The sequence below is a fragment of the Nipponia nippon genome, unplaced genomic scaffold, assembly GCF_047370975.1.
Source record: "Nipponia nippon isolate SJK-2023a ecotype South Korea unplaced genomic scaffold, ASM4737097v1 scaffold_5, whole genome shotgun sequence".
NCBI lineage: Eukaryota > Metazoa > Chordata > Aves > Pelecaniformes > Threskiornithidae > Nipponia > Nipponia nippon.
The window spans coordinates 15,554,080-15,581,791 of record NW_028262369.1 but is presented as its reverse complement, the minus strand read 5'-3'; the positions used below and the strand labels follow the sequence as shown (position 1 = coordinate 15,581,791).

Here is a 27,712-nt window from a genome sequence, read left to right as displayed (position 1 = left end):
ATTTGCATTTGCTGTATCAATCGCCTGCTGCTCATCACCCCAGGTGCATTTTGCCCACAAGCTGCTACTTGACCTGGGCACGTGGCCGGCATTGAGCTTTCCGAGTGTTACACCCCAAAACATGCTCCCATTCCCTTCCCGATGGCTTTCACCTATTTCCCCTGTCCCAAAGACCCCTGAGACTTTTGCTGGGCAGATGTGTTTTCTCCCAGGTGGAGAGGTTTGCTTTCCCAGCCCTTCTCTTGGCTTCTGCCCTCTGCATCTCATGGCTTTGGGGTCCCCCTCACCCCCCTGTCCCCCTTCCCCAGGCACTTGTCTGCGGGGACAGCTGCCCCGGCACGGCTGGCTCAGGCCTGGAGTGCTGCCAGAGCCCTGCCTGATGTGGGGGTGGCCATGGGTGCCTGTGCCGCAGTGATGCCCTCCCAGCACTCTCTTCTTAGCCATTTTGGTTAATTTTTGCAGCTTGTTGCAATAAATGTCCTCAGGTTGGTTTTTTTTAGTGCTTAAACACGTTACTTATGTGCTGGTGTACCTGTGCAGCAGCCCACAGTGGGGTTTTGTGGGTTATCCGTCGTCCCTTTCCCCTTCCCTCTGCGGATGGCAGGATCAGGCCAAGCTGCCAGCTCCCCTCCCTGGTGTCCCCAAGCTCAGTGCTCTCATCGGCTGCATTTTGGGGAGAGGAGCTGTGAGCTCTGGGGAGGACATGGGGCAGCCCAGGCACATCCCCAGCCCCCAGGGCAGGGTTTGACATCCAGGGCCAAACCTTCCCCCTTTCTCCTCCTCCCTCGTCCTTCACTTTCTCCTCCAGGAAAACAAAACTGCCCTGGCTCATCTCCCGCAGAGCCTGGGCTGGGGCAATGCCGTGCCAGCAGCCACAGCCTTGGAGAGCCGTGGACGCGCCGTCCCTCCAGGGAAGATCCTGAAAAGTCAAGGCCAGGCTGGCACCATGTCCAGTGCGCTCGGAGGAGTCTGGATTTACTTCTGAGCATAATAATCGTGTAATGCCACACGGCTGTGCCGTGTGCCTTGGTCACATCCCTCGCTCCTGGCGCTCCCTAGCAATGATGATGCTGTTGGAGACCACGGGTGAAAATATAAGCGTGATGGAGGGATGGAGCATGAGTCTGCCGGCCACATGCTGTGCTCCTGGCAAGGCTGGGAGCTGCAGCCGTGTAATGCTGCTTCTCCCTCGTGGTCTCTAGGATTAGCTTAATAGCACAGGGAAATAACAGGATGAAAAATTCGCTTCCCTCCAAGCACTAAAAGCCAAGTTTCAAGGTTAATTGTCTGCCCTGTAGGAATAGCTTTTGCACGCTGCAAGGGGCTTAATTAGTGTCATTTTAGCCAAGCAGAGAGCGAGCGCCCTGAACCCATATCGCATGCCCCCAAGCCTATTTTCTTCTCCACGCGCCGGGCAGAGAGGTGATAAATTGCAGGCAGCTTCCCTCCGCCAGCACCCAGCGGGGCCGGATTTGGGGCTGATCATGAAACCCTGAGACGCTCCTTGGCAGCTGCAGCACCGCAGTGGCCTCGTGCCCCATCCCTGCACCCACTGCACCCCTGGGTCCTGCACCTGGTGCTTTGCGAGCCTGCTTGGGTTGTCCCATCATGCTGTAAGCTGATGGAGCAGGGGAAAAGCACCTGGATGCGATCGCATGGGGAATATCCAACATGGGGGGATGAAAGGCAGCGTTTAAGGAAAGCCAGAGCAGGCGCTCTGGGTGCAGCGCAGCTCAGTCCTGCCCAGTGCTGCGGAGGCAATGCCCAGCTGCCACGCATTGATATGCTGCAAAGTGGCTGGATCCTGCCTCCTTCCCCACATGCACCCACGTCCCCTCCGGCCAGGAGGGCACCCATCCCCGCCAAGCACCTGCCTGGGAGAAAAAGCACACACTGCCAGGCTTGGCTTTAATGAAAGGCACAAGGAGATGGAGATAATTTCTCTTCCTGATTAGCGTTGTCCTGTGTGCCCCTGCTAGCTGCGGGACATGACTGCTCTCCACGCAGCTGAGAGACTTGTTTGCAGCCCAACGCCGATCCCTGGTAGCTGACACGGGGCCAGACGCCAGCCGGCACCGAGGGAGGAGGAGAGGCAGCTGCTTTGAGCCTTGCCTTGGAAACCAGCGCTGGTGCCAGCAGCAGGATCTTGCTGGCATAGGGCAGCCCGTCTTCAGGGGTGACCCAGTGCTTTCCCAGCCCTGGGCAGCTGCTTCCCATCGCAGCATCCTCAGCAGCGGGGGGGAGCAGGACCCTGGGTGCCCCCACGAAGGGTCCCCATGCCCTGGCATGGAGCCACCAGCCGCCCCTGAGTGTGGTTTCCCATCACCCAGCATCCATCCTCGCTGGGCTCCAGCTCGCAGAGCCCACAGGGACTGCCGTGACCTCCTTCGCAATCCAGGCCAGGAGGCTTTCCGGGACGCCTGCCCGTCTGGGCTGGAGCAGACCTTGGAAAGGAGCAGCCTCTTGGGATTTAAAGTTTTCCCCATGCTGAAAAACTCATGGCTAAACCCATCTGCTGGCAAAGCCTCCTTATTCCTGCTCCGGCCGCACTTCCAGCTGGGCTGTCCTCCACCCACCCTGCCATGCCCCTGTCCACGGGGCTGCGGCTGGTGGGTGATGGGTCCACCCCATCCTCCCAGCCCCGCTCCAGCCTCTCCTCCTTCCCCCTCTGCCCTTTGGATTCAATTTCTCCCCCGGCAGCTGATGTCCAAATGGGGTCCCAGGGGCTCCCCACCAGCAACAACAAACCGCGGCAGAAAACATCAGTCTTGTTGGCCGGCGCGGAGCCTCTGTGCCCCTGCCCGAGCAGTGACCTGCAGCCCAGCCGGTTGCCCTTTTTATGGAGATCTGCAACACCTCCCAATTCTTGGCAAATGGGCAATGCTGCAGGCAGGCACTCTGGCAAAGGGGACGTCTTCTGGGTTTTGGTGCTTCCAGGCAGCTTTTGGCTTCTCTGGGTGTGGGAAGAAGGAGGGATGTGTGGAGGAGGGAGCAGGGACAGCATCTTGTTTTTAGCAATAAGGGGAATAAACACCTTAAGCCTTGAACAAGGTAAACAGTCTGCTTTGGTCTAGGTGGAGAAACCACAGACCTTTTGTTTCAGACCCTGTTTTCTAAAATGCAAAGCTCAGTTTGTGCTCAGCATTCTTCATCTTGCTGAAAAGATGAAGGAAGAGAATTAAAAAGTTGGCTCCAGCAGCTTCTTTTTGCTGAAATGACTTGAACCAGCACCCAGCAATGGCACCCAGCTCCCAGCCTGCCTATGGAGACGGTTGTGGCAGCAAAACCTGGTTGCTTGATTTGGAGGGGCCAAGGTGGGAGCCCCCCCTGCCCCACGGCCAGGTGAGAAGGGGGTCGGTGGGGCGGCTAGTGCTCACGGCTCGCCCTCGCCCTCCCCTCCTGCCACTGTGATTCAGGGCTTCAGGCTCATGGTGGTGAGGAGCAATGTATTCTTAATTCATTTAAGGGAATTAAGCTCATGTGTGTCTGACTACTCACATCGCCTCCACTTTCATTAATTTCTGAGCCGCTTGCCTGGTTTCCTTTGGCTCTGGCAGGGGTTTGGCACCGCAGGGAGACCAATTTCCTGCAAATTCAACAAATGCTGGTGGCTGGGGAGCAGCAGGAGACCCCGTTAGCCCTGTCCCCGCAGTGGGGGGCACTTTTGGTCGCCCACCACATTAGTCCTATGGGGACCTGCTGCCTCATGACCAGCCACTGATTCAGGGATGGCACAGGGAGCTGGCCTTGCCGGGAGCTGGCAGTGCTCGGTAACGGGCTGCAGCTGAGTGGGACCGACTCATCCTGGTGGATGGAAGTGGAGCAGAAAGCCCCTGGGATGCACCAGGGAGAAGGTGGGAAAGGCTCTGCTGGGCTTCTACACCCCTTCTGCTTTTAATATCAGTCTAGTCTGGGGCGAGTGCGATGCTTGGAGAGGAGGAGCTCCCTGCTCGGGGGGCTGCCGTGCCCCTCGCCAGTGGGATGCGAGGGCAGAGCTCTTGCCCATCATGTCTTGCTGGGAGGGCACCGCGCTGGGAGCCAGGGAGCTCGCTGGCCATGGGGACTCTGCTGTCCTGGGGTCCCCAACCTTCTTCCCGGGGTCCCTGACCTTCTTTCCATCTTCCTTTTTGTGATGTTTCTGTGATGCAGCTCATAAACAGCCGCAAAAGCAGAGGGGAAAGAAGAGAAGATAAAAATAACAGCAGCAGGAGTGGGATTGAAATAAATAACAGCAAAACATCAAAGAGGAGGGGGAGTGATGCTCTGAGGAGGTATTTATAGCCGGCTCTGTGGTTCCTTGGGATGATCCTGCATGCCCTCATGGAAGGCTCTTCCCTGGCCCCCACGAGTGCGTGTTTGTGTCCGAGACCTGCAAGTCCTTCCCCAGGGGCGCCCTGGGTGGTTTAAGCCTGGGGGCAGAGCACATCCCTGCAGCTTTGAGAGACTACTCGGGGAAGGGCTGATGCCCCAAATAAGCTCCAAGCCCAGCTCTCCGGGGTGCTGAGCACCGGGGCTGGGCGCCTGCTGCGGGGACCGTCACGCATGGCACAAAGCAGCCCCCTCTACCAGGCTTTGCCCCCCGTTGAGTCCCCAATTAGAGTTTTTTTTCTTTCCACAGCCCTCCTGGGTGTCACATCTGAGAGCAAGGCTGATTGCCTGAGAAAAGCTGGCCGCCAGCCGAGCAAGGGATGAGAGATGGCCATGGAGGTGATGCTGGGCGCCATGACTCAGCTCCCTCCATCATTCCTGCTGTGGCGAGCATTAGGTGAGCTTCTGGACAATTCGGCATCTGAAACCTGGCTGCTCGGCTAATGGGGACACCCTGATTATATGTATCTGGAGCAATTCCCCATATCCCTGGGCTGATGATGCGCAGGTAAGTTTTCTGGAGGCTGGTTCAGCCATCTGCGGCTTGCACTATACAGGGAAGGTTGCTGGGGGTGCAAAGGGTGTTTTGTAGGTGCAGAGAGGACTGGGAGGTGCAGGCAGTGTTAGGAAAAGCTGCCCGGCCTCTTTGGATGGACCGAGGGGGCAATGGGGGTTGTTTCCCCTCTCTGGTGTGGGACATGCTTCTGGCCAGGGGATGTGGTAGCAGTGACCTTTTCAGCTCCCTCCTGCTTTGGGAAGCTTCAGCTTCTCTTAAAGCATCTGTCCCCCTGAAAGGTACTTTGAAGGGATTTAAATGGTTTGGGGGATTTAGGGCTTTGGGGGAGAGCAGATTGGCAATAAACCCTCCAGCCAGCTGTGCAGATCCAGGACCTTTTTGGAGAAGAGAAAGCCAGGGGGGGATTTCCACCCTCCTGGAGCCCCAAAACATCCTTCCTCCTTGCAGCCATCTCCCAGGCTGGGTGAGCGGCCGCTGCTCTGCCGGGCTGCAGTAGCAAGGGCTTCTGCAAACCCTCACTGCTGCTCTCTAATGAGACACGGGGTTTGCAATTAAGCGACATGGAGTTCCCTGGGGACAGAGCCTGCTGTTTGAGCCGAGCTCAGACGAGTTCAGGGAGGGAGAGACCTGATTTCCCACTTAGCAGACAGGTCACGATCGGTGGATTCATTGATCCCAGAAAGTAAAGCCTCTGCTTCATTAGAGACATGCTGGTGATGAACGCGGCCTCGGGGAGCAGGGAAGCTGTTGTGAATCCTTCCCTAGATGTTGTCTCCACCGGACTCGGAGCGCAGATGCCAGGAAGCTCCTCTGACAGCATGGCTTCTTTCAGAGGGAGCCTGCTCCTTCCCACAGTGCCCATCACACACGCAGCTCTGTGGAGCACTGGAGCTCCCTGGAAACAGGCTGAGGCTGGAAAGATGCACCTTAGTGCCTCTGTGTCTATCCCCTCCCTCTGCAGTTCTCCCCACCGATGTGTGACGAGGGCACACTGCCCTGGGTTAAAGCAATGCAAGCTGTGGCTCTTGCCAGGGCAAGCACTGAGGCAAGACCCGCGGGGGTGCTCCCCAGCTCCGACCTGCCAATGTAAGGTGTACCTGGAGTCAGCTGGGGGGTTCCCAGAGCCTGGGGTGTTTGTGAGGGGTGTTCACCCAGAAGCATGGACATGGCAAGGCCTTGGAGAGCTGGTTTGGGTGCAGGCAGCACAGGCAGGGCAGAGAAGAGGCAGCCCCAGACAATCGGGGCACGCTGATGCTTGGCAAGACCCTTGTGCAAGGTCCTGTCTGCTCTGGTCCCGAACCCGGACCTTGTGTACGCAAAATGTTTTGTTAGGGGGCCACTGTTATTCCCCTTTGCCTGCAGGAAGGACAGATTCTGCACTGTCCTCTGCTGCATTTCTGATTTGCCCTCCCCAGATCAGCTCTCACCAGAGGGAGGTTTCCTCGCTGGCTCCTGCCAAGAGTTCCTGGCAATAGTGTCTCGGTGCCCTTCAATGCAGCTGCTCAAGACAGCAGATGGGGACGTGGGTTGTAGCTGTGCCAGACCAGTTGCTCTGCAAGCCTGGTTCAGGATAAGCTGTGCTTATGCAAGTAGCTCCATCTACACCCAAAGTTCCCATTCCCTCCTGTAAATATCTATTGAGTTACGGGGAGCACAGCGGGAACAGCTTCAGCAGGGGTGAGTGTTGCCCACAAGCTGGAGCAGGGCCCCGTACCGTCCCCTTCACTGCATCACGACTGCGTATAAGCTAGCATGATAACAACACCCACAGGCAAAAAAGCAAGGGAAGGACGGTGAGCCTTCAACATGGAAATTTTGGAGGTTTTCCTGGTTCTCTGCGTGAGTGGAGCCACACAGGGCACATGGCTTTTAAGGAGGTTTCTGCTCCAGGGAATCATGCTATGCTGCTGGTTCGGGGCAGGGATGTGTCATCCTGCTCCCACAGGTGTTAGGACTTCTTGTTGCTAATTCTTTCTTTCAAGAAAGCATCTCCTGTGGGCAAACCTGCCTGGCAGGACACCCCAACGCCAACACAGGCATCCTCAGCTTTCAACGGCAACAAGCCTCCCATGCCGTGACACGTCCCCTTCGCAGGGATTGTTGTTCGACAACTGCTCTAGGGGCAGATCTTGAGCTCCCAAGCATTTGGCTCTGGTTTCTGGCTCACACTGATACACAGAGGAGCTGGAAGCAAAGTATCCTCTTCCCAGCCTTGCTTTCAGTTTGGGAGCATCTCAGGCTTTTGGAGAATATAGGTACATGGAGCTGGTCTTGGTTGCTCTCTGCATCCCTGGGCATTTAAGGGAATGCAAGGAGCAGTCGGGGCATGGAAAGAAGGAAAGGAGCAGCTGCATCTCTGGATTTACAGGGATCAGCAGCCGAGCGAGTCCCCAGCATTAACCAGGGTATAACTGGGAACAGAGTCTGACTCACATACCATATGTTCCCAATCCACCGTGTTCAATCAAGCCTAATAAAATTGATAGGGGAGCATTGAAAATCTTGTGATTAATTCTTTATGATCTGTAATAGGGGAGCTGTGTGCCAATTACTCAAGTAAATCATTCATCAGAATATAAATAGAGCTAACCTCCAGCACAAACACTAGAGGATTTCCACTAGGATTACAGGTCTGGATTGCAGCATTGCACCGCTGGTGACAATGTGTTATCTGATGGAGGACAGAAAAGTATCTGCAATTTTGCTGCTTCTGCCCAAGGTTTCAGCTCTGTGCTCCACCGTTATTTGCTTCTCTCTACGTTTGCAATGCCATCCTTTACTGTGTGTTTTGATACTCTGTCCTTGATCTCCATGACCTGTCAGTCCAAGTCCTTGCAGGTCTGCAAGGGTAAAACCCATGGGGGTCAGCTTTATTGAAATAAAGGTTTGAACATGTGGACCATGACACAGCCCTTGGGGAAGGGGACTCAAAGGACTGGGAGAAAGGCCCCAGCCCCACGCTGCGCCCATGGGACCTCTGTCAGCAAGGGACATAGCTGGTGTGGGACCAGGCAGATTGCAAGCTCGGGTACAAGAAACCAAGGTTGCCGGCAGAAAGCAGCCCTTCCTGGTGGCCACTAAGGCTCACTGGGGACAACCATAAAGTCTGGTTCGCCTGGCTGGAGTGATGGGTGAGAGGGGGGTTATAGGAGCTGCAGGCAAGCAGGGGAATTCATGAGCTTGTCCTGCTTTGCAGAGGATGGTAGCAAGTCACCTGCAGAGAGTGGAAGCTGTCGGTGCTTTATATCCCCTTTTTTCCTTTTTCTCAGCAAGGAAACCAATCCCTTGGCCTGGAAACCTTCTCCTGGGCTTGTAAGGAGAGATGTCGCTCTGTGCTGAAGTTGACCTGGCTGCAGTTTCCCAACCAATGTCCCGTTTCTAAGGAAAACACACCTGACAGCACTCCCTGCCCTGGATTTCCACGTTGGGAGTCCCCTGGGTCTCCTTGCATTTGAAATGCTCCCGAGCAAACTGCAGCTCCCTGAGCCGCAGCGTCCTGCTAACTCACAGACAGCAAGCATCCTTCATTGGCCTGACGCACGCATGCATTGCAGAGCTGCATGCGATGAGTGCGTCAAATGCATGGAAACCCTTTGATGCCGCTGCAGCAGATGCCAGCGGAACCAATGGTGGCTGCACGATCCCTGTGTGCCGTTAACAGCTGCCAACCGGCGAGCTGGCTCCCGTCCTCCCTCCAACAGCTCATCACCACCGCTAGGAATGACTTTGTTTAAGTGCCTTCTGCCCACGCAGGCATTTGCAACTCCATATTCATCGGTGACCTCTCGGGGCCGTGGTGGGATTTCAAAGGGCGCTGGGAGGGGTTCAAGCTGAGAAGGGACTTGGGAAAGCCGAGGGCAATGCCCTCTTCCTTAGCTCGGTGCTCGGAAACGGTAAGCTGGATAAAAGGCATGCCACAGGGAGAAGGGGAGGGATGGGGACACAAAGAAAAATCCAGCCCTGCAGAAAGCCCTCTTTGTCTCTTTCACAGCTGCTGGGATGTTTCCGAGGTGGGAGGGAGGTTGGTGTGGAGGGGCCCCACCACCACAAACACCCTCTGTCCTTCTTAGGTGGAAAATGTGCCCTGGACAGGGGATTTGGCAGCAGGCACAGCGTGGAGGCTCCGGTGTGATTCCCCACCCCAAGCACAGACAGGCTGGTGGTAGGGCACTGGGTCCTGCACATGCCTTCACTGGGTGCCTCCCAACGTGGGGTGACAGGACAGACGTGTCCGTGACAGCCCAGCTCTGCTGGCCTCGAGCAAGGAGCCAGCGAGACAGCTCACCCCTCTGCACCTCCTCACCATCCATCCCTCCCTCCGACCCTCAACCAGACCCACTCCTCCTCCCAGCCCACCATGGCATCCTTATCCTTCCCCAGCTGGCAGTGCTGGCAGCACCGGGATGTTCTCCCCTTGCAGCAGGGAGGACAGTTTGGAGAAGGCTTCTTCCCTACTAATTCCCTCCCCGGGGGGACGTTTCCTCCTCTCTGAACACAGCCATCATTGCTTTCCCCACTGCGTCCCCTTCGCCCTCCCCGCTGCCCCAAGCACCCAGCTGATGGGACTCGCAAAATAAACATCCTCCCATCTGCTCCCGTGCCCCAGCCTGGGAGATGACAGAGGTGATAATTACACACTCGGCACAGCAAAATTATCCAGCGCAAGGGAGAAGAGGCCGGAAGCAGCTGGAGATCATCCATGGGGAACACTGCTCCCACCCACAGCGCCTTCCTGCGTGCCTCACCCCAAACCGGCCCAGCACTGCAATTTGTACTGTGAATGTGCTCGTCGGGCCCAGGCGGGCTGGGGTCCAGCCCTCTGCGAGCACCCCGAGTGCAGGAGCTGACCCTGCAGGCGGGGAGGTGGGGATGCGCTGCTGCAGCGAGGGGTTTGGAGCAGCAGAACTAAGGAAAGCTGGTTTCTCATGGGGCTGAGAGTCGTAGCTGGGATCCCCTGGGTCTCCTGAAGTGCAACCTCCAAGGATGCCATTTTGTCAGGGACGGTTTCATGCGAGCCATCACTCATGCACAATTTCGGTGCCTGCCAGGGCATGAGCGCTCAGACATCCCGTCCCTTCCCGACTCCCGCAAGACCTCTGGGAAGGACGCTTGCAGCTCATTCACGAGGCTTCCTTCGTATCAAGCTCCTTTTTGAAGAAAATTTATTTCCCCTCAAAGGAGGGTCTGCAAAAGCGGACGGTCCATGCAGAGACCCTAAGAGGTCCGTGGGAATGATACTACCTGATTTCCCATGCACAGGCAGGTCCGGCACTGCAGCCCATGAGGTGCATCAACCAGAAATATCCTAGAGAAGAAGAGAAATAATATTAGTAGGAATAATAACAGCAATAAAAAAAAATTACACCTGCTGAAGGGAATAGGGTGCAGTGAACTGTCCTCCGAAGACATCCAGGCTTGATGGCTTTACATTTTACGCTGGAATGAGTAATGTCGGGCCCGCAGTGTTTCATCTCCACAGGCTCTCTGGTACCAGAGAGCCACTGGAGCCGTTTCCCTCCCCCGACCCTGGTGTGAGCGCTGAACACGGGCAGCGCGGGCAGAGGACGGGCAGGGAACGGGCAGGAGTCGGCAGGGCCGGGTCTCAGCCGTCGCTGCAGCGCTGGCAGCTCCATTTCTTGCCCGCTCGTCACCCCCGCTCCCACGCACGGCCCCGCGGCCGGCCCCACGCCGGCTGCCCGGTGGGTCGAAGCCCCGTCCCCGGTGGGCCCCGTCCCGCCCGCCCCGGGAGGGGGGTGGCCGACCCGCGCCGCGGCCCGGTTGCTTCACCGGGCAGGGTCGAAGTCCAGGCGCCGGCAGCACAGGCCGCCCTCCCCGCCGCCGCGGCCGGACACACGCTCGCAGCCCGCGACGGAGGCGGCCGGGCCCGCGGCGAGGTCAGTGCTCCCCCGGCGCCGCGGCCCGGCCCGGCCCGGCCTCCAGGCCCGGCTCCCCGCCGCGCTGCCGGGGCCCCGCCGGCGGAGGCGGGACTACGCTTCCCGTCAGCGCCACCGCGGGGCTCCGCGCTCGGCCGGCCGCGGGCGGGGGAGGCGGCGGCGGCGGGGCGACCCCGGCCCCCGGCCCCGCGCCATGGCGAGGGGAGCCGGGCCGGGCGCGGGAGGGCGGGCGGCGGCGGGCGGGGGCCGGCCCTTCCCGCGGGAGTGCTGCGAAGGGCTGGGCGGCCTGGAGTACGGCCAGGTACCGGCGGGGCCCCGGGGGCGGGCGGGGAGCGCCGGGCTCGCTGCGGCCCCGGGAGAGGGCCCGGCCCGGGGCGCTGCCGCTCGGCTGCGGGGGGCGGCCGGGAGCCGGACCCCCCCCACCCCGGGGCCTCTCCCGGTGCCGCCGCGGGGCCCGGCAGCGCTGCTGGCGGTAACGCCCGGGCCGTGCCCGCAGGTGCGGCAGGCCCCGGCGACCCTCGGTGCCCGCTGCCCGAGGCGCGCCCGCCCCCCTCCCTGGCCCCTTTCCACCCGGGCCCCGTGGCAGGGGCCGCCCCGGCACCCGCAGGGGAGCCCCGAGGGTGCCGCCGCCGTCCCTGCGGCTCTCGCCCTCCCCGGCTCGGGGGCTGCGGGCGAGCGGGCCGCGTTTGCCACCATTATTTATCGCCCGTCGGGGAGGAGGGGGCAAAGTTGGATGTTCTGTGCCCGTTAAGTAGCTGTCCCAGCGGCTTGCAGAGACAGCGCATCCTAATGGGCTCCCCTTTTATCCCTAAAAGCACGTACTAGGCACAGGCCAATCTGCCTCCCGCCGGCAGCGGCAAATTTGGTTGTTGAGGAGAAAAGAAGGTGAGTGCAATGTTAACGATGTTGCCAGCCAGGAGTTAGTAGGTCAAGAAGCTTTTGTTCAGCCCGTGCTGGCAGTGTGCTCAGCGCCGTACGAAATGAGAGGAAAGAAGCTGTCCTGATCCCACGGTGTTTGCAATTGAAGCGGGACCAGACAGTTCGGCCCCGGCGCCAGCGGCTGTCTCGGTGCCCGGGTTACAGCTTGACAGCGCTTGGTTTGAAGGGACTAGGTCTGGTGGTGAAGGGCTGCTCGGAGGTGAAGGGAGGGGAGGAGAGGGCAAGGAGGACAGGATGGGTCGGGGTCAGGCCCTGGAGGCTGTTCCCATCGTTACTCGCCAGCACCTGTGTCCTGAGGGCTCAGATGGAGGAGCCCGGGGGAGCTGGGGCTGGGGCGTTATGGCCTTTGCTTGTGCACTTTGTACCGCGGGCAGTCACGGCTGTGCAGGAGGCACCTGGAGTGGCCTGACGTGACCCAGGATAGCACAGGAGCCATTCCCAGGGCCTTTGCTCCTGGCTATGAGAGACAGCAGATTTGGCAGCCCCTCTCCATGAATCCCACTGCAGCTCTGGTTCCTTCAAATAACCCGTGAGAAGCCAGTGGGAATTTCTCTCCTGGATGGGTGAGGTGGAGCCGATGCCTTTTCAAGCCTTTCCTGTCCCCTGGCATCCAAAGGACTTGCAAACACAGCTGTGTTTGGGAAGCAAAAATCTTCCACGTCTCAATGTTGTCTTGATTTCGATTCAAGCAAGGGAAGGGCTTGGGCTGGGCTATTTTGTCTTTTGTTTTCAAAGTTTTGGGAAAAAAAAAAAGGCGCTCGCTGTTTTTCATCCAAATACCACTCCAGGGAGAGGGGGCGGGGAAGCAGAAGCAGCACGGCTTTTTGCACGTAAAAATGCTGACAATGTCAGGGAGCCATCCTGGGAAAAATATCTCTTAAAAGGAGAGAGGGGTAAAAACAGCAAGCTTTAAGTTTGTTGTTGTTGTTGTCATTAAGTAAGACAGGAAAGTCTTTTGCAGCTTCTTACAATGCAAATGCATCACTTCTGCACCACTTACTTTGTGGAAGGCAACTTTGAGGCTGACACAATTCATTGCTTGGAGTTTCCATGCAGACCAGCATCCCTGGGACAGTCGTCCATCCCCGGGGACACCGAGGCGCTGTGAAACGGTGCTCCCTTTCCTGCAGCTTGGAAACACGCTTGTTTGGCAGCTGCCCCGTAGGGCTGGTGCTCGTCCTCACGGCAGCAGTGTCCTCACAGTGCCCCTGTCCTTCTGGGCGCTGCTGCAAGCGCAGGGCTCCCCAAGAGCCCGGTGCCCCCAAGGTGTGGGGGAAGCCAGCTTGGAGGAGCCCCCAATCCTCTTTTTGGCTTTGCACCCTGACACAGCGCTTTGCAAGCCATAACAACGTGTTGTTTGGGGCCGTTAAAAGATTCATCCGCTCTTGCAGGGCAGCTGATGCATTTCATTTGAGATGAAGTGCCCCATATTCAGGCGCAACGCCCAGTGCCCCTACAGGAATCCACACCCCCAATAACTGGCTCTCCCCCCCCAGGTGGATGTGACAGCCATGGCGCGGCTCTTCGGCTACGTGGATGTGACCGACTCTGGCTTCGTTGCAGCTGTCCTCTCCATCGCCTTCAACCCGCTCTTCTGGAACGTGGTAAGAGCTGCCTGCGTGCCGGCCGCCCTGTTATTTTTAGCCTTCCTTTGCCAGCTACAGGGGGGTCTCCTTTGGGCCACACTGGAGGAAAAACCTCTTTTGGGGAAGCCTGCTGGGCTGGGTGGGGCGAGTGGTGCCCAGTTATTAGGCGTTAGAAGTGGGTGAGCAGGGAGCTGTGCTGCAGAGAGAACTCTTGGGGCTGGGGGTGGCTGTGGCGGGTGTCACAGGAGCCAGCACGGGATGCAGAAGGAATTAGGAGCTGAGCTTGGGAGAGGGGGCAGAGCAATCAAACCCATCTTTCAGGCACCTCCTGCCACACCTCCCACCCCAGCAGCCAGGCACTGGTCACCGCTGGGACTGAGCATAAATGGCATTAACCCCCGGCGGGGGGCTGCACTGGATACATTGCCCACTGCTTGCCCTTGAAATATGTTGGCAGCTGGTTGTGTGGATGGCAGAAAGCAAAAACAGTCAGCCAAAAGTTAACCTGAAGAAATTCCCCCTCCCTCGTGCTGCAAAGTCTGGCAAAGAGCTGCAGAGCTGGTAGCAAGCCAGGAGCGGGGATACCAGTGCACAGGTGATGTTCGTTGTCCCTGTGGGTGCCATACCATCAGCTGGGTGCACTACCACTTTGGGAGCCAAGACTGGAAGAGTCTCTGCTGCCCTTTACTACTGCGGTTTGCTACCTGCCTGCAAGAGCAGCGAGAATCATTGCCAGCCCCATTTTGGAGCATTGCAGAGCCAGTGGCCCAAGCGGGGAGCCCAGGCCGTCTGCGGCACAAGGTGACTCCCACCCCGCAGCACCCTCGGCAGCACAGCTGAGGTGTGGGGTGAAACCTTCTCCCCACGAGCGCTCATGGGAATGAGATGTCATCTCAGCCAAGATTCCCAAAACTGCCCGCCAAACCTCCCCGCAGGGATTCTCACCCTGGGGAAGTCTCCTTAAAAAGGCCTTATTTTTCCAGAGGGGGAGGACTTGGCTCACTTTGAGCGCGGGGGCTCTTGAGATTGTCTCACGCTGGGTTTTGGAAAAGCGAGGCTCTCCTGGCTGTGAGTCACTTTGGAAACCTCTGTCGGAGCTCTTTGTTGCAGCCTCCCTAATTTTTCATGCAACTCGTTATTAAAAAGTCTCACGGTGTCTGAAATGCTAACTAGAATATGCCACATTATTTCGACTTCGGAGTCATCATTTAGCATAAAGAATCAATGAACAAGAAGATTCAGGATGTGGTCTCTGAGGGGAGAGACCGGCTCCAGTGACAAACTGCATAAAAGGGAAAGAAAAAAGTACTTCATTAGTGTCTGCTGCTATGCCTGCGACTCATGGGATGCCTGCAGCTTGGGAAATAGCATTGCTTTTTGGATCAAGAGTTTGGCTGCTGTTAAAGGACAGGGAAAGCTGATGTAACAGCAGGAAGTTCATTGCTCTGCGTTGCTGTTGTCCCCTTCCAGTGTTTGAAGAGCATTGCCGTTGGCGGCAGGTGGCACTGCAAGCAAGACGTGCAGGGCCTGCGCCTGGGAGCAGAAGGCATCTCTGCATGGGCTTGCAGTGAGCAACCTGAGCTGGTGTGTTGGTGGAAGGCTCTGGGGAGGTGAGCGTGGCACTAGATGTTTCCCCAGCTGTAACAGGCCGGGTGGCTCTCGCAGTCCGTGTGCCTCCATCCATACGCTTGCGCTGCCCAGGCCCCCGAGCATCTCCCTGGCATTTTCAGGCTCTGCTGGTCCCAGTGTATGGCTCACACCAGGCACTGCTGGAAGGCTCTTGCAGGGGGGCTGTGGGACCTGCAGCCCTGAGCAAGCCCCCGCTATCAGGTGCATTTTAGCAGGAGTGGCCCCAGCCATCCCTGGATTTTCCCGGACCTGCTTCCTTTACCTCCTCCCCATCCTTTTATCTGTGGGATCAGTGTCCCCTTCCTGCACCTGGCCAGCAGCTCTTCTTTCTTTCTCTACATCCATGCACAGGCTCCCTTTGTCTTTTGCTGTTTGAGTTCCTTCCTGGCAGCTGAGATCGCTTCTGCATCTGAATTACTCTGCGCTCGCAGGAGCTTTAGTGCAAAGACTGGATTTCTGTGCAGTGCCAAGCACTCTTTGCTCTCTGTGTTTAATAAGTAATGTGGGACCCTGGTCAAAAATCCTTCTGTGCATGAAATTCCTGATTTGGGTAGAAATTGGGTGGGGATGCATGGATTTAGTTTAGTGTCTTAGTTCTCTGTTTCTGCTGAACTCTGGCCAGGTCTGCCTCTTGCAAAGTTTGGCGCCAGGTTGTCCTTGCTGTGCAGTGCCTCTGAATAAATATGTGGTGGGGAAACCCCGGCTCCGTGCGGTGCTTGGCTGATGGAGAGGCGCATCTTAAGGCCTCGAGCATAGCAAGGCGTTTGCCCTGGTAAGCACCAGGCATGTTTCTTTGGGACAAAACCTGCAGGGTTTGGGGATGAAGCACGAAATCCAAAGGCTGTGGGGGAGCATGACTCCAGAGAAAACCCTGATGCTCATCGGGTCGATTTATGTACTTGAGTTAAGAGAGCAATTTAGAGGACCAGAGCCTAAGTGGGGCAATGTGCAGGACTCCAGCTGGACTGTGCTGATGCTCCCTCCTGTTCTCCACAGGGGAGAAAAGTTCTCCAAAAAAGGCCTCAGGACTCCCAATGCCCACCCTCCACCCTGCAGGCATGTGCCGGGGGTACCATGAATGCTGCCCCAGGGTTGCCCGCTGCGTTTTCCCACCAAACCCAGGACTTGCACCCGTTCTTATGCTTCTCCCGCTCCGTGCCAATTAAAATCCCACCCGTCCCTGTGTGGCCCCTAGGTTATGTTGTCCATGGCACAGCTTGGATGTGTTCCTGCACTATTCTCTTTTTTTTTCCTTTTTTTTTTTATGTCGTCTCTCCTCCTCACTCTGTCTCTGCTTTCCCACCTGCCACAGCTATTACGAAAGGAGCTTCTGGGAGCCACAATCCCATATGAGGCAGGGTGCAGGTGAGGCCCCAAAAGGCAGTGGCAGAGCCGTTTTGGGGATGATGTCACTTAAAGCTCCCCAAGGATGTTCAATGCAGCCGGGAGACCTGAGCCACCATGGGGCTGTTAAGGGGCACCCAGCAAGGAGTAGGTGCGTCGCTGCAGCCATGCCATAAAACGTTAATGAGGTCAGAGCAGTAGAAACTTCAATAAGTCCCATCTGTGTTTGGAAAGCCACAGAACGATGGGAGAAACTTCCCATCCCTTGGTAACTAAGAAAGGTATTAAATAACAACAACTCCGAGACAAACATTTTCAAGCCAGGAGAGGCAGATAACCTGCATATGGGAGGCTTTAAAAAGCTCACTGAGTCTTGGCACATGGGGAGTTTCTAGGAAGCTGGAAGGTTTCGGACACTCTCTCAATAGCAAACAGGCAAGTGGCGTAGCCGTGAGCCAGGTAGTCTGACGTCCATCACCACTCAAGTGAGTTTCAAGTGGGGAGCACATCCATCAGCAGTCCTTTTCTTGATTTGAGCATCTTAAAAATTTACAGCTGGCGTCATGGCCCGATTTAGAAATGGCACATCTTCAGCTGCCGCCTGAGAGCTTGCTCCTCCCATCACCTCTGGTGACCCCTTCGAGACGCCCATGCATCTCACAGGAATCTGCAGGGTGAATCCTAAAATGTCACGGTTAGGAACGGGCATAGCGTAATTTAGCATGATTTTACAGAAAATAGACCCCATCAGACAAACATGATTTTATTCTTCAAGGTTGGAGCTTTTCCTGTTCAGGGTAACAAGATCTCTGTTCTAGACTTCTGTCAAGTGTTTAAACTGCATGAGGTTTTGATTAAAGAAGTGGTTGCACAGGGACCTGAGCTGACAACGCCTGGCTCCTGATGGATGTGTATCTCTTGCTTCATTTATTTTTAATTTCCCATCCTTTTCTCCTTCTTTGGAGACTAGAGGAATCTGCCAAGTGGATAAGAAGTGCTTGTGCTGGCGGGGAGGGGGGAGTTTGCAGGCGCTGGCAGCCTGATTTCACCTACCTCTGACCACTTCTTGCTAAACTCGGAGGAAGGTGCCTGGCCCAAAACCTACGCACGCTGCTAGGAAGCGGCTGGGAGCTCGGGAGCTGTTCGGATTCAGACCTCAGTGAGCCAAACTCCGAGAAACCTTCTGGGGGCAGTAGAAAAAAGCCTGATGCTGGGGGATTTCAGCAGCTCTCGCTGTCTGACTTACGGGGAAGGATTGAGCGGTGGCTTGATGGCAGCGTGTTAGCACCTCGCTGGGGAAAGGAAATTGCAGGGTATGAAACGGCTGTGCCAGGGCTGGGGCTGGAGCGGCAGGCAGAGCCTCGTGGGGAGTACATCTTGGTTAGCTGAAGTTTACAGAGTTGGAAGATGAAAAAGTCGGAGTGATTTAATGGTCTTTTCTGGCCTTCAAATTCTGTAAACCTGTGAGAGCTTCGTGGGCTCCCCTGCAAACCTCTGCCTGCCTGCAGCCATGGGTGAGAGCAGAAAAACAGCCCTCAACCATCTTCTGGAAAGTGCTTTTAGATCCTGTTGTAGAAGCCATGGCACAGCGACGATGATTATCTACTTACAACAGATGCTAGATCAATAGCAGGGCTTCAAGCTACGCTGCAAGGCAATTGACTGCGGAAAGTGTTTCTTTATTGGGGTAAAGCTGGGCTTGCAACGAGGCTCCGATTCGCTCTTACATCCCTGGTCTTAAAATGTCACCACCAGCTCTGATGCCTTTCATCCTTTGTGCAGGGAGAGAACGCACATTATTCATAATTGGACTCTCTGCCAGGCAGCAATAGCCGTTTTCATTTCCTACAATGCCTGAGAAAGAGTGAGAATTTGCTTTTTTTTTTCCCCCCTCCCCCAAACAGCATTTAGTGGCAATTTTATTCTGAGTGGCTTGGTAACGCTTCCCACTCGGGCTTTGCAGCGATGCTGTAACGCATGTGGTGAGCGGACAGCATCGATTCTCCAGCCGTCTCCTAATGGAGTGAGTCCTGGCTGTACGTGTAACACTGCGCCTGTTTGGCTCCTAAATTTAGCTTTTCCAGCATGTTGGCACTGCTGTGAGCCACATAACAGGCACCAAAACTGGGTCGCATCCTCCAGCCTGCTAGCTGGAGTGACACAATTAGGAGCGCTGTCACCTTGAGGGAGAGCCACATCCTTCATCGCAGCACTGCTTCCCCGCAGCTTCCCAGCTAGGGGTGGTGGCGGTTTCATCTAAATCCTCTTTAAGAAGCTGTGCAATATCTTTTTTACAATGTCGTTGCGGGCTGAGCTGCCTGCAATCATGGAGCCCAGCCTGGCCGGGCAGCTGTGAGCTGAGATGCTTCATCTGTGTGTCGAGCGAGGCAGGGTCTCAGCCCTCAGGGCTCCAGGCGAGGCAGTGGCAGTCATTCGAGCAGCTGCCCAGCCACCGTGCCCAGGTATTTGCCAAGGCAGGGTGTGCTTGGGTGGCTGAGCCATTTCCGTGCCCATTTCTAGCATGAATTTGGGATCCAGCTGGTGTGCAACGTGCCTGCTCAGTGTTTCTGTAAACCGAGGTCAGAATGTGCCTCTCACCTCACAGTCCCCTATGGATCCTGGCCAAGCTGACTGGAAAAGCAACCTCCTTTTTTTAGCTTCTGGAGAATACTTCTCTAGAAACTCAGGGTGTTTGTTGTATATACTGGACTTTTCTTGTTTAGTGTTTTAAAAATAAACTGTGGGCTGCTGGCAGCCCTGCTGGAATAAGTCAGCACACGCACAAAAGATGAAAACATATTTACGCCAAGAGTCTTGTTTCCATATGCATCAGAGGATTATCTGTAGACCCTAGAAGTTGGAAGAGGCCCTTTCTTCTCTGTCCCACTCCATCCCTACCCTCCCATGCTGCTGCTAAACACTTTCTCCTGCTGATGAGGTGCTGCTCAAAGATGTTAGTCTATGAAATGGCAAGTCTATGACCACCTGCATCCCACGGGACAAGGCAAAAAATGCAGCTGGAGGCAAAAAAGATCTGCCCAAACTGGGGGGAGTGGAAGACAGTGGGTCCTCCCGTGTGGCCCTGGGTTTTGGCGGTGTTTGTGTGTAGCCCTGGGGCTGGGAGCTGCTGGAGCCCTGAGCAGGGAAACCCATTGCATCCCCCGGGACATTGGCTGTCTGGGAGCCGGACAGCAGCTTCCCAGGTTGCGTGCCTGCTGCAGTCGTGGATGTGAGCTGGGTGTTTTCCGGCTGTGCAGTGGCGTAGACCGTTTAGCAGAAGCCTGCCCAGTTCCCAGAAGGATGGGATCTCCCAAAATAGGCTGCTTTAATGAAGAAATGGAGAGACATGCAGTCTGCTGGGTGCTCTTGGGAGGTTATTTCTGTAAGACCCGCTGCCTGGCTTCCGTCACGATGCAATTGCATCTCCTGCGTGCCTGAAGACTCGTGGTGGGAAGGGAGGTGTTGGGGTTTCATGGTGGGGGTGCTGGATCCAGCTTGTGGCAGGCTGGTGGCACACAGGATTGGCACCCCAAAGAAAATGCTTCCTTGTTTTCTGTATTTTCTCCCCCCTTGATGAACTCCTAGGCGACACTTATCTCCAGTTGCTCACGTGGCAGTAGCAAATGGGTGGTAAAGTAGATTAGTAAATCAGTAAAGCAAAACCCTCCTTCTCTTTTCCACCTGTATTGTCTCCCCAGTGACACAAGTAGCTGGAAATGGCACTTGGCAGGAGCATCCCACATCCCTGCTCTCTTGAGTGTGAAACCAGATAGTTCAGCAGCCGGATCACAGCGGCACTTGGCGGGCACCGGTTCCTGGTAAATATTAGGAGCCTCATCGCTGTTTAAGCAAACAAGTATCTGCACTCCCCCCGGGGCTGCCTGCCTGCATTGGCTCCCTTACGTTCCCCTTTCTAAGGCATCCTGACAAAGCTTTGAAACCCCTGTACACCAGCACAGGGAGAAACGGCTGATATTTGGAAGCTGGTGCTGATGTATTGATGGAGGACATGAGCTACGGACACAGAGCGTGCCTGAGCAGTGGCTTTGGTTGATACGTTGCAGAGGGATGGGAGCAGTGGTGCACCAGCTGTTCAGAGCAAGGGGCATTGATTTCAGAGGGTAGCCCTGACCCAGGGGAAGGGCTGCGGAGTGGGATGAAATAGCCCTACCCCATGAGCCGCTGCCTGATTTTTCTTTTCCCTGCCAAGCCGTCCAAGCCTCCGTGCTTGCTCACGTGCAGGGAAAGAGGGGCAACTCTCTTAGAAAATTACGAATTTGGTTGCCAGAGAAGCTGGAAGCCCCAGACTTGCCCACCTGCGTGTGGCTTTGTCAAGCTCCCCGGGTCTCCCAGCGAATGTTGGGGTCAGGGAGAGGAAGGCTGGCGGGAGCTCTTGATTTTCCCATGTGTCGTTTAAATCATGAACCTCTGAGGTGCGTTACCTAGTCGTCTGGATTTGGCAATATCTCACCTTTTTTTTTTTCTCCTTGCAAAACGTTCTTTGTTCCCTCTCTTTACTCCTCCAGACCAGGGATGATGCAGCCGTGGGCTTGTTCTGCAGGTCGGGATGTGCGAGCTGCTGCTTTGTCAGGCTGGAGGGTTTTCACTTGCTGTCTGTGTAGGCACAATCATTTTTGGTGTGATCCTTTTTGTGCTTTTGGGAAGAAAAAGCAGACTGTGAGCAGCTCACACCCCTGAAGTGGATTTTAGCAATTTTCTCTGCCTTCGGCTGTTGTGGGGAAGCCTGACCGTCAGGCTCACAGAATGCCTTCGTCGCCTCCTTTGTGCAGTAGGAGGTTTGCTCATTATCTGGTTTGTGCTTCGCTTATAAAAGAAGCTGTAATTGTAGCAGCTCCTTGCCATAAAAGCACAAAGACATTTTCAGGGAAGGAAAATGTACAGGCAGCTTTTATGATTCTTTACAGTACTCCTTCTGCCTACTTCTCTCGCCTCCTGCCCTTTCTCCAGCATCAGCTCTGTGCCGGCCTGGTGCTCAACGTGACCGCCTCCGGCTTAAGCCTCTCCTTTGCTATAGAAATGCCCCTTTTAGAAAGAAAAAGTTGAGCATCCTCCTCGTCAGTCTTGCTGGGTGAAGAGGGACTCCACATCCCCCCATGTAGTTGGATGTTCCTATTCCTGCCTCTTCCCTGAGAGCTGTGTTTTCTGCGGTGAGTCCGACAGCAGATGCTTAGTCTGCAAAATCCTCAGGTGAATTTTGAACTTGGAAAAAAAACCCTGTCTATCCACCTGTGACTACAGCGTACACCCGTAACAGGACTGGAGTAATACCAAATCAGATCACCTTGGGGCACGTGTGGGTGTTTCTGTTAAAAACTGAATGACCTCTAGACGAGATACAATATTTTTTACTACGAAGCATTCCTATTAAGAGCCCTTTCCTGTTTATTTTTACCAGGACATTGTTTTAATGACTGCAGAGTTACTCATTTGATTCCCAAGGCTGGAGAGCAGCAATGAATTAGTTTCATTTCAAGACTTTCTCTTGCAGTCATTTTCCAGAGATTGATGTACTCGGAAGCCAAAGCAAGTGCATTGCCCAACTGAGGAACATTACTTTCCTGCCTGTACCCGTCAGGCTTGGTCCCTGGTGCGGATGTGCACGGATCCTGGCTAGAAGGGCTTGCTCAGCCTCCCCCCTCCACCTCCGTGCAGGGCTCCGGTACAAATGCATGGAGCAAAAGACTGTAAGAGGGTTTGAGCACTGCATGCATCTCCGCATTGGGCTTTGAGGCTGCAAAAGGGGGAAAGAGCTCCCCTGGGGTGCAGATCATTGGGTCTGGGGATGATTGATTGTTCGCTCGGCTTCGGGGTTACGTTTCTTGCATGGAACGAATACCATGGGGCACGTGGTTACACCCATCAACACCCATAGGAACCCCAGTGATAACACCAGCAAGCCCGAGGGGTTTGATGATTGTATTTAACCCTTCAGATTGTTATTACTTGTTGTGCTGCGCAGTTTGAACATCTCATCCCCAAGGAGAGGGGAACAGAGCGCGCGGCTGCCTGCGTTACATAAAGATCAAATTGTCCCTCTCTATTGTTGGCCGCCGGGACGACAGCAGCATCACAAACATGCGTGTCCTTGGCGCTGTGGGAAGTGTTCCCAGGGGAGGCTTAACACGGAGCGTGGAACATGATATGTCGAGCAGTGAGAGGACGGGAGGGCCTCCAGCCGAAATCGGCGCTCCGCCGAGCATGGCCAGTGCAACCAGTACCTCTTTTCCAACGAACTCTCACTACTCTGCGAAGGGGTATTAGATTTCTCTTGCATTTTGTGCTCTGCGAGGCGTATTTATTTTTTTCTCCCCCCTTCCCTGTCCTCCCTCCCATCACAGCCCCTGGGGGAGCGATGAGCAAGTACACGCTGTCCAGAGGACGGGTGTGTTGGGAGTCGTTATTAGCAGACTTATTCCAGAGAATTAAACCCTAATTTCACAAAAGGGCAGCAAGAGAGCGGCTGCAGCTCTGGGAGAAGCCGAGCTGGCTTTGTGTGTTGTTTGCAAATGGCACAAGGAGTCCTGGTCCGAGACTGCTGGTCCTGATCATTGGGGTATTACGACCAAAAGAATAATTGTTGTGTTTCTTTACTATTTAAAACAAAAATTACAAAGTAGTTTACAAGGAAACCAGTTTTTTCTCCTCTACCGTGCTGTCACTTATGCCTCCACTTGTTTTGTTTTCGGTTTTAGGCAGAGCTTTAAAATGTTCCTAATCATCTTCCACTTCACCTTCTGACAACCCCGCTGCAAAATGTGCCTCTGCGACACCCGTCATTGTTTCTCCCTGAATTAATTGTTGTGTGTAATTGCGACCTGCTGCAGGACGCTGTCTTGCTCTATTAAAAAGAGAGATGCTAATGAAGAACATTGGGTACCATATTATGGGAAAGCAAGGCTCGACTCGCTGGGATGTGTACTTGGCGTACTGTTATTGCCAGCCCGGGCAGAAATGGTGTTTCTGTCTCTTGTCAGTCACTGGCTAATGACTGTAATTTTTACTTGCTGAGAAACTCTGGATATAATGGACTTCATTAACGGATACATGAGATGCTACCAGACCTGCATTAGGGGGAGAGAGGAAGAAAACAACCCCTGCGAGGAGGCAATTTTATTATTTATTTGTAGCAATAGGAGCGATCCAGAATTAGTGTTGGATTCGGTGGTGTGGCTAATGAGCTGGGCTGAGCTGGAATCCAAGCAAACCTATTAACAAGAGCAAACTGCAAAGCTGATGCCTGGGTCTGAAAACTCTCACATCAAGCACAAGATCCCAGGCAGCCTGGCTGCTTTTTCTTCCTCTGCGTTGGGCTGTGTGGTTGTGTGTTGATGTGTTTGCGTCTCGAGAGGCTTCTGCTTCTTGATTACCTCCAGCCTTTCTCCATCCCCTTCTCTGCTGCCAGCTCCTTCTTACTCTTGTATTTTGGGTGAGCCGGAGCTTCTGATTTAGTCTTTAAGACAACTGAGCCAAAGTATTTCCACTCCCATGGGCCATGTCTGCTTGAAGAATTGCCCGACTTGAGATACTGCAGCATCCAGGCCCAGTTTTCGGTTGCAGGCAGTGGCACATCTGCAGGTCCAGCTGGTTGGGGACACAGTGACAGAGCTGGATGCTCACGCGGCCCCTGGTACCTGAACACATATCAGAGCGGCAAGTAAATACAGGTCATACAGGAGAGCAAAAAGCCGCTTGAATTAGCTGGCATCTCCGGTATAGCTTTATACGGTGTCTTTGCAATGAATCAGAGGCTGCAAGAAATGTCAGTCGTTAGGTGACCTCAATCTCATTTTACCTGGAGCCAGAGAAGACTTGTCTCAATTCAGTAAGAGGATATTTCTTACATAGGATGCACTGGCTGAAGGCTGTCCATTTTTATTACAGTTAGAATAACTGTTTTTTAATCAGGCTGACCTTATTTGCAATGGCGATAGTGATTTGAACTAGAGGGTTGCAGCAATCGTTGGAAAGCTTTAGAAAGCAGGATCTTTGTGATGAAGATAAAAAGCTTTGTCCCCACGTTTAAAACCAAACCCAAGGTGTTGAAGTCTGCAGCGAGTTCAGATGGACTTGACCTCAGAACTGTGGATCTGCTGGGATCCAGGGCCTGTTTGGAAGTAACACAACGGAGCGGAGGCGCGAAAATAGAAGAGAAGTCTTAAAAAAAGAGGCGTTCATCTTGTAACGTGGCATTTGTACTGAGCGCTTGCTGACAGTGTGGTGCAGCAAAGAGCTTGTCTTTCTAAATCGATGCCAGTTCAAACATCGTCAGTGCTATTGTTGGATCGCTTTGTTTGAAAATGGGTCTTTTGGGTAGACGGCCTCTTTCGTTAAAGCAGCTGTGTGTATAACACTTCAGGCGCTTTCCCCTGCTTTGCTTTTTTTAGTGTTGCATGAGTATGAGCAACAGGAAAAAAAAATAAGCAAGTACAGGATGTGAGATGGGCAGAATATTCTCAATCACTCCAGAGACCAACGCACACCTTTGCCTCTGGTTGGTTTGGGAAGGTGCCTGCTACGGACTGCCTGAGCAAAATCAGACCTGTTTCGCTCAGAGAAAATGCTCTGAGCTTCAGAAAAATGTATGAAAATAAGAGGTCTGTGGTTTTCTGGATGGGAACTGTGTGCAATGGGAAGCTGAGTGTGGGCCAAGTCATCTGGGCATGGAAGATGAAAAAAATTCCGGCAAAACACCAGGCAAAATGCTTCACCGTCCTGTGCACGAGATGCTCATCTGGCAGCACTTGCCTTCCTTCTGGGCTCCAGCAAAGCCCCAAACACTTGGGTAGGGGCAGCCTCTGCCTTTCCCTAATCTCAGGAGATCATTTTATTTGGTTGTATTATTGGTTTAGAGGAGCTGGGTGGATCCCCACTGCTCCCCGTTCCCCCGTGCTGCCCGTGTCCCTCCCGGTGCTTCGCCATCCCTACCACGTCCTGGATGGGGACTGGAAAGGTCCTTCCCCATCCCATGCTGCGCTCTGGAGAAATCATTATTTCACAAATACTTTTTCCATGGGTTTTGTTGGCTGGGAGAGTCTGTTCGGGCCATGCAGGCTGATTCCCTGCAGCTGGAGCGTGTCACTCCTCCCCTGCTCAGTCTTGGGGAGCTGCTGGGAAGGGCTCCCAATGCCCACTCTCAAAATTAATTAACACAGCTCATTCTGGGTTACTTGAAATCACCTGCCTTCAGCTTCCAGTTCCTCAGACATAAATCATGAACTCCTTGCCTTGAGGAGAAACTGTTCAGATTTTGTGTTGGAAATTGCTAGCAAATACAGCCTATATTCCATGTCATTTTTGTTTTTATTGAAGAGGAGAGGATGTGGCTCATGGAACATCGATGGACCTGGGCTGCCTTGGTGTATGTTAAGCAGGGGCTTGTTTTTATTGCAACCAGCTAATGAGATGGTACTTCGACAAATCACATAAATGCTATTAGAGAAATGAAATTTATTATCTAGCTGTTTATCATGAGTGGATTCAAGGTAAAGACTCGTGTGGAGGTAATCTCAAGGGATGGCTTTGAGGTAAAGCGTACCTGGTCCTTACAAAACCCTTATCTATTTACCTGCCAGCTTGTTTTGTTTCCCCAACTCAAGGCTGTTAGCTGAGGTGACCTGTGCCATTTCAGTCAAATTACTTTCACTGGGGATGGATGCACGAGAGGGGTGTTTAGGCTAAACTCATACATTGTGGAGGCAGGCAGAGTTTCTTTAACAGTCATCTTTCCACTTCTAAAGAAGTGGAGTCACTTTACGCTTCTCCCTGTGTCGAAGTGCTCAGACAGAACCCCGTTGAACCCCTCGGCAGCGGCACGCCAGCTTTGTCAGGGAAAAGTCACTGGAAGAGGTACTCCAGCTTGCGTTTCGTCCTTTTAACCCGCTCATTTGGGTGATGGGCATTGTAGGCAGCGAGGGTTTGTCACACCGGCTTGTCTCAGTGCTGCAGCTCTACAACCAGCCCCTTGGTTTTCGAGAGGAGCCTGTCCTGCTTTCCATTTGTAGATAGTTCTCTTCTTCAGCCCCTTGGACGTTCTCATTTTTTGCAGCCTTTTGTGCTTTCCAAGCCTCCCGTTCCACTGCAAGAGCCTGCAAACGTGTGCTTTTTCCCTCCGTGAAGCTCTCTGTCACCTGGGTGTACAGCCCCGTCGTTCCAACTGGCTGTTCCACGCTGCAGCATCGCTGCGTAGGCAGTCTACATACCGAAACCTCGTCTCTCTGAAACCCTGCTGCTGTTGCTTTTGGCTGGAATAAACAACAACCTCCCCATCCAGAGCCTGTGAAAGGCAATGGAAAAGTCTTCCTTGAGTCAAATTGACGCCTTCCTTTCCAAACTGAAAGCCCTTGGCAGACACGGATGAGCTAAGCTGTCCTGCTCGGCTGCAGCTTGCTGACAGCTGTTATTGCCATCATACCAGTGGGGAAATGGGAAAAACTAACTGGTGTAGCCTCCTGGGGAGACCTTTTGTGGCTGAGCTGGCCCATCCCCATCTCCTGGGACATGTGTCAGGTCTTTGATCACCAGGTTGGGGTGCCCAGAGCCTCCAGGCTCCGACGGGGAGTCCCTACCCTGCTCCAGCTCCATGTGCGTGGGCTGTCACCCGTTGTCCCCAGCGCCTGTTGCTCATCAGCAGTCCCTCTCTGGGTGCATCTTTTCTTGGTGCCTTACCATAAGACAGACCTTTACAAGCTGCATGGGCAAAGTCTCTGCCCTCCGTTGTCTTACCACTCACATGAAACTGTTAAGACGGTGCCTGTCTGTTCTAATATCACTTCAGTGTTTTAATTGCAGGAACTGGAAGCTGCTGCTGCAGTACTTAGTGGGGGAACTTCACAAGGCTTTAATAATTTGCTAAAAAGCTTTCGGGCTCCATTATCATCTCATGGCTCTCTGTAATTGAGTGCCTGCGAGTTGAGAAGCCTTCAGAGAAATAACTCAGTCTCTAGATTGGGTAGCCCAGAGCCGCTGCGGCTTTCCCCAGTGCAGGCAGGAAGCGATTGAACAAAGTGGAGCCTGTTGGGGTGCTGGCAGGAGCTGGCAGCCTGCACCCCGCCCCAGTGGTGGAGTGCAGCTGAGAACTGGTAGCTCATAGCATGTAAGAGATGGTGAATGGGGGATGCGTGAGGGACTGGCCTGCTAAAGGCTGGAAGAGGGAAGACATCCGTTGTCTGCCTCATGTTGGGAGTCACAGCGGATGCACGTGTACCGACCGGCGATGGGCACCGTGGCGGGTGTGAGGGAGTCACTGCAGCCCAATGCATCACTGCCCGTCTGCCGAGCCCTGGCCACGGGCTAAACCTTGTGGGTTTAGGGCACCTTCCTGGGGCCACATGCCCACCCAGGGCTGGCCCGGTGCTCACTGGCAGTGCAGGGAAGGCAGTTCTGCTGACGGGCACTTTGTATCGCTGCCGCTGCTG

At 54.6% G+C, this 27,712-nt stretch overlaps 1 protein-coding gene across 7 annotated transcripts in view; it reads left to right on the top strand.

Moving 5' to 3' along the window:
* The first annotated feature begins 10,646 nt into the window (after positions 1–10,646).
* Positions 10,647–27,712, top strand: part of PEMT (phosphatidylethanolamine N-methyltransferase) — a 43,203-nt gene continuing 26,137 nt past the window's right edge. For 3 of the 7 annotated variants that reach the window (XM_087733806.1, XM_087733804.1, XM_087733805.1), the window contains exons 1-3: positions 10,961–11,080; positions 13,215–13,322; positions 14,775–14,914. In XM_087733806.1, the coding sequence (XP_087589932.1) occupies positions 10,973–11,080; positions 13,215–13,322; positions 14,775–14,914 (356 nt within the window). In that variant the 5' untranslated portion in view covers positions 10,961–10,972. Of the gene's footprint in view, positions 10,780–10,960; positions 11,081–11,274; positions 11,665–13,214; positions 13,323–14,774; positions 14,915–27,712 lie in introns of those variants that run through there. The other 4 variants (XM_087733808.1, XM_087733809.1, XM_087733810.1 and 1 more) reach the window with 4 other exon arrangements.